General features: G+C 39.1%; 1 protein-coding gene across 1 annotated transcript in view; it reads right to left on the bottom strand.

Moving 5' to 3' along the window:
- Positions 1 to 305: 305 nt before the first annotated feature.
- The window catches only part of LOC122564922 (SH2 domain-containing protein 3C-like), a 114929-nt gene continuing 108687 nt past the window's right edge, over positions 306 to 6547 (bottom strand). The window contains exons 5-6 of the mRNA XM_043720403.1: positions 2336 to 2375; positions 306 to 390 (exon numbers count right to left, since the gene is read on the bottom strand). Of these exons, the coding sequence (XP_043576338.1) occupies positions 385 to 390; positions 2336 to 2375 (46 nt within the window). The 3' untranslated portion in view covers positions 306 to 384. The remainder of the gene's footprint in view (positions 391 to 2335; positions 2376 to 6547) is intronic.

Genomic DNA, 6547 nt, shown 5'->3' with positions numbered 1-6547 from the left:
CCAGACCTGCTTAGTTTTTCCAGCAATTTTATTCTTAGTTCCATTAATCCTCTCCCTTCATCACAAACCTACTTGTCTCTGATCTATTTATACTATAGTCATCATGAATTCTCTAAACTTCTTTGCTTGTTTCTCCTCAGCTGCAAGCATAACATCAAGAATGTTCTTTTCTTTTCTTGCAAACTCATTGTTATTAAACTTAAAACTCACTGAGCCTTATAGAAAACTTTGAAATTCCTCACCTCCATCCATCCATCCTCCTGTGGCCAAAGGCTTTTAGTCCAATGTTGGAACTGACTAATTACTCCTCCTTGATCTGTATGCCCTTCTGTCCTACTGTTTGCAAACTGGTGATGTCCTGACAATGGGGCCTTGAGCTTTTCCCTAGATCTCTCAATGCAAAAACAAATTGTTGCAATATTAAAGGATTTAGCGAGCCCGCCTGTATCTACAACTCAGTATGTCTGCTAAAACAAAATTATAAGCAAACTGGAAATAGAGTTGCTTGAGCATGTCAATGAATATCTCATGTTCTACTCAAAAGTCGATATTTAAGTTAAAAAGATTCTTCAAAAAATTATGTCACATCATGAGATGCTAAACCTTCATAAAAATTCTGGTTTTCCTCAACTGGAGCTTTGTGTTTAATTCCAGCCTCAGAAAGGATACAGGAGAGATTTATAATAATGGAAGTGGGAAGACTTCAATTACATTGGATTGGCTGGGGTTGTTCTCCTTGGTACTGTAAAGACTGGGAGAAGATTTCATCGAGCATATTCCAAACTGTGAATGGTTTTGATAGAGTACATAAAGAGGAATAAACTTCCAGAGAAGACATAGATTTAAGGTATTGGCAAAAAGAATCACAGCTGACACAAGAAAACATCTTGTTAGTTGTGACCTGGAAGTTCGATAAGAATGGGGACAGCAGATTCAACACCGGCATTTAGGAGGAAATTGAATAAATACTTGAAGGGAAAATGTGAGCCATGGAGAAGGATCCTGAAAGTGGGCTTAAATTGAATGGCTGGACTAAAGAGCTGGCACAGGCTTGATGGAGTGAATGGCCTCCTCCTGTGATATAACATTTGAAGATTCTATGTTGAGATAAGCTGCAGAATTGACATCTCACCCATTTATTTAATTTGTTCAATATCTTACACACTCTGGTGATATTAAAATTATATTGTTGTTTGAGGCCTCAGTATCAGTGACTAAACATTGATACTGAGTTCTTAGCAGGAGTTTAGCATTTTACTGGCTGAAATGCACTCCGGTGTTCCTCATCTCCTATTAATCTTCCTCATTCTTTCCTTCTGTGTTGGATGGCAGGTCACAAATCCATAAGCGATAAGCCCTGCACTAAATGCGATACTCCTCTGACCATAAACTATGCGTGAGGGACATTCCTGATGAAGAGCTTATGCTCAAAATGTCAACTCTCCTGCTCCTTGGATGCTGCCTGACCAGCTATGCTCTTCCAGCTTTTTGACTCTGATCTCCAGCATCTGCAGTCCTCACTTTCTCCTACCATTTCCATGCTGATCATCTTTATGACTCTATGACTCTATTAACTATAGTAAGTTAACCATACAAGAATTGCCTAGGGATTAAAGCTAATTACAGATATACAGTGTGAATATACATTTATCTTACTGTTAGTACAATTCCTTAGATAATACACTACCTGGGAAAAACAGCTTTAGGAGACTATGGATATTACAAACCATACAATAAAAAAACTGTATATATTCAGTGTTCAATAACACTAAATAATAACATCCATTCAGTCATCAGGATCACTACATGCAACCTCTCTTCCCGTTGATGCAGTGCATTCAAGCTGTGCTGTGCTATTGGCATTATTCTGCACTACACTCTAGCCATCTAAGATTATGGAGGCAAATGCAATACACGCCATATTCAAGGGGGCTGTTTGTAGGTGCTTTTTTAAAGTCGTAGGATGATTGGCAGCAGAAGCCTTAGCTAACTTTCATCCACTGATGCCAATTCTAGAGAGACGGTAACACAGCACAAATCAATCTCAGCAAACAGTGCTGTAAGGAAACCTAATGCTTTCAGACTTGATTGCTCAGCCCCACCAGGGGAAGTTGCCACACTGAAGTGGCATCTAATCTTCTGGTTGGAACAACTAATTGGTTAAAGCAGTCCCAGAATGGGCTGCTCCTCAGAGGGGAAATTTTTACTCAGTAAGCCCAGGGAGATTGTTCTGAAATTTTTGCAGTAAATCGGTTCTGTGAGAAGTCAGTACATAAATAGGCTGTCAGCTCCACTAAGCATGGCACTCCTTCAAGAAACCACAAGTTATTCTCACCTTGACATATTCCGACTTGGAATCCATGTTCTGTAAGTTACTGTAGAGAGAAAGAAAAAGGAAAATTATTGAGGCACATGGCGATTAGACAGTTGGTTACAATGCCATTGGCATTAGGAAGATGACCCAGTGAACTGGAGAACCATGTACTGTGCCCAGAGGGTGGAGACGTTGCCAAACTCAAGAAGGGAAGTAGACAGAATACATAAGGAGTCTCTCCAAGCCTCTGCACCATATGTTCAGGAGGCTGTTACAACCCTCTTGGGAAAATACATTGATTCTTCAGCCCCACTACTCCCAGGGGATGACTCAAAACTTAGTGATTGAATCAAAATGCACAAAGTCTCCAATTTACCTGTGTTTTGAAATCAAATTTACAGAGAATACTGACCAAATTCCTGTACAATCGATTCTACTATAATGCATGCTTCTCCAACACGAATTGGCTTTAATGCAATTGAAGAATTTAGAGCGTTATTTTTAGAACGTGAACTTTTCTTATCTGTATTGGCTATTAGTTTAAATGGCGCAGCTATTGTGCTATTTTCTTATAACGCAAGATCGCACGAGGGCTGAACTATCACATTATATCAGAATTCACTGTGCTTAACAAAAACCACAGTTGGTTCTGATATAACACGATAGTTCCATTCTCATGCGATCTTGCTTATAATAAATTCACGCAACAGCTGCATCATTTCAACTAATGAGGTGGAATTGCATTATTCCGGCAGGCTACTAAGCTTACCTAGGCTGTGTTAATGTTTATACTCCACATAAGGCTTTGTCTATTGCATCTTTGGTATCCCAGCCTGTCTTTCTGTTCCCTTTTCTCTCATGCACTTACCTGGTTTCCTGATATAAGCATCTATGCAGGAGGCTGAAGCTTGTGAATAGATCATTCACCCACCCCTGTACTTGGGGAATCCACAAGTGAGAGACAATTGTTGGAGGGGTGAAAACGAAAGGATAAATACCATCAGCATTTCTCCTTTCCTACCCACTCAAGAGAATCCAACGTTTCTTAGCATAATCCTGAATTTGACCAGTTGCCACAACACTCCCTAAAATTATACAAAATACAAAGACTTAACTTCACACTTCTGTTTTCCCGTCTTGTTCTCACTAAATTCCAAGTAGGGCATCACACACCCCAAGTCCTCATTGTGCTGAATTCAAGGATCAGCATTGTCTCCTTCTCACAATCCATGCTTTGCCCTACCTCGCCAACCAGAGAACTCTTGACATCACTTAGCAATCGCTCCATCCTACATCCACAGGCTTTAAAACATGACAACACCCAACCATTCCTTCTGGACCGTCCTCTTTTTCACTCTTATTCTTTTCGATTTCCTATATGGTATTCTATATAACATTCCTCCAATTTTCACCCGGCTTATTTGTCTCAAAACATTCATTCAGTTTAATTCGTGAACGTTGACAAGGACTGAGGATTGTTCTACACTTGGTTCTAAGGGGAATGAGATGATATACATCAATCTAGGAAACAATCAGCAATGAAACTTGCAATGAATCAAGAGAGAGAGAGGAGCAGAAGAGCCTAACTCTTATTTTCCTTTTGTAAATCGACAGGGAGAGGAGCCTTGTTAATCATAATTCACCTCAGGGTTCCATCTGACTTCCAGCTATTCAAACTCTGTGATTCGCATTGATCTGGGAACGGAATCTGGATCTAATATTTGGACAGAACTGTTTCCTCCTGAGCTTCCTGGCTTGATTCGTCATCTCATCTTTCAGTGAAGGGAATTCTGACCTTTAAAGGAAAATTGCTATTTTGTGGGGAATTTAAGAGAATGCTAATAGTATTTTAAAATGAAACAGGCATTTGAGAGGATAGACAGAAATAATATTTCTACTTGATGCGAAAACTAAAATTGCAGGTCATAAATATAAGATAGATAGTAATAAATCTGACAGGGAATTTGGGAGGAACAACTTTACTTGATTTGAATACAGGACTGGGTGTCACAAGGAATAGTTGAATTGAATAGGGTTGATGCATTTATGGGAAAGCTAGAAATGCTCATGAGGAGGCAAGAAATGGAAGGATATGTTAATTGGGTAAAATAATAAGGAGTGGAAGGAGGCTCATGCTGAAGGTAACACTAGCGTAGACCAGTTGAACCAATGGTCTGGTTCAGTTCTGTATTCTCAATGTTATTCTATATATTGTAAGCCTTGAGGTATTTATGACGATGGGCTCAGTGACACATATATACCTGCTTGACAGGTGAATGTGGATAATAATGCTGGCCCAGAAATTTGGGGCATGAAACAGTCAGAACCACATTGCAAACTCTTTCAATTTCAAACTAATGAACATCAAAAGGAATATTTGCAACTAGTTCTTTGTGTGCATCATTATGGTAACATCAAAGGTATTTAACAATCAGAATAAACAGTTCACTTGTGACTAAGTTTTTGTGCATGTAGTGTGTGTCTCTCTCAAGTGTGTGTTGTGTCTATTCTGTGCGTGTTGAGTGAATGTGTTTACATGTGTTATGTATGTGTAGAGTAAGTGTGAATTGTATGTGTATGTGTTGTGAGTGTATGTTTATAAGTCTGTCTCTTCAATGATACCAGTACTGCTAAAAGTCACTCAGAGGAAGAAATATTTAGCTTTAGCTGATCTGAAAACAAAGTACAGCTCCTTCTGACCCCGGTTGTATTTCCACACTCTCTGAGTAGTTGAACTATATAGACAAACAATACTCCCAGAATTGATCCCTGGGTCTGTACAGAGTTTGCTAATTTCTGGTTTGTAAAAGTGCACAATCTGAGGGCACAAAGTTGCCCTCAGAATCCCAGGAGTAAGGAAGTATAATTTCTGATCATAGTCTGCTGGAACCTGCACAAGTCATCATGTAAAGACAGGATTAAGGCTAAAGGATGAAGGACCTGAGTATGATGCTCACATTGCCCTATTGCAGCAAGAATGAACTCTATGATCAGAGAAGAAATTTACTGCAGGAAAATCTCACAGTAAACTATGACACTTTCTTTTGTCCTTCCTAAAGACAGTGACGCATTGGCAAAATTATGTGGAAAACATTTTTTGGACAGGTTGAAATTTCCAAGGAATTACATTTTCTATAGCATTCATGCCTCAGAGCTGCCATCTGTGAGTAACAAATGATTGCAACATGACTTAAAATGGTGATGCAGGGAAAACTTTTTATGCAGGCCAATCTGACAGCGAGTGCCTAATTCAGGTGGGTAGCTTTAGTAATTTTACTGTTTGCGACAATGTTAAAGTTTTGCTGTCAAGTATATGTTACTTTCAGTTGGACATAGGAAGAATTGGCAAAGGCTGGATATCAATTTGATTGGTTCAATTTACAGATATTGATGGTTTATGATCAATTTATGGATATTGGCTTCCAAACGGTTTAAATAAATCAGCATGAGTCACTAGACAAAATGTGATTTATTGAAGAGACTGCGTAAAATTGGATAGATTATTTTAATAGTGCATAAGTGACATTCTGATGTGTAGATTTATTGTGATGTGTGCTGTACTCTAAAGATTTCATTTAACTTAGATTATTCATTTACTCCCCAAATACCACAGTGATATTGTCCAGTTAGCGCTCAATTGACAGAAAGAGTTTCTTTCAAGAGAGATGTCCAAGATCATTATGGAACATCTGTTTCTGCTACATTCAAAGTGAAAAGCATTTCAAACTCAGGAACTAGTGTTTTGGACATGTGCATCCTTTCAGACTGCCTCAGAAACGGATCCGGACAACTTCCAAGATTAACCCATTCAGCACTTGGCACAAATCAGATTTAGCTTTCAGATGAACTACTTTGTATGTTGACATTATCCAATGTGACCAACCTCTGAATACTGCTGGGGTCAGTTTATAAAATTCACCCTAGGAAGCACGTTTTCAACTGAACACAAAAGTGCAAAGGTTAACTCAGCAGGAAAAATTAATAACTCACTCTGACATTGCTAGACCATCTCACCAGACAGCTATGAGTTTACACACTCGTACAGGTTTTAGAGACAACAGACTTCCTTCCTCAAAGGACACCAGATAGGTTTTTACAGTAATCCACTAGGTACATTGCAGCCACATCATGACAGGGTTTCCCCACTCTTAATCCATTACCCAGATGATCATGTGCAAAGATGGAAATGTGTTGCTGGAAAAGCGCAGCAGGTCAGGCAGCATCTAGGGAACA

Source organism: Chiloscyllium plagiosum, chromosome 30 (assembly GCF_004010195.1).
Source record: "Chiloscyllium plagiosum isolate BGI_BamShark_2017 chromosome 30, ASM401019v2, whole genome shotgun sequence".
Taxonomy (NCBI): Eukaryota; Metazoa; Chordata; class Chondrichthyes; order Orectolobiformes; family Hemiscylliidae; genus Chiloscyllium; species Chiloscyllium plagiosum.
Note: the sequence above shows the minus strand (reverse complement) of the source record. Positions and strands in the feature narration are given on the sequence as shown.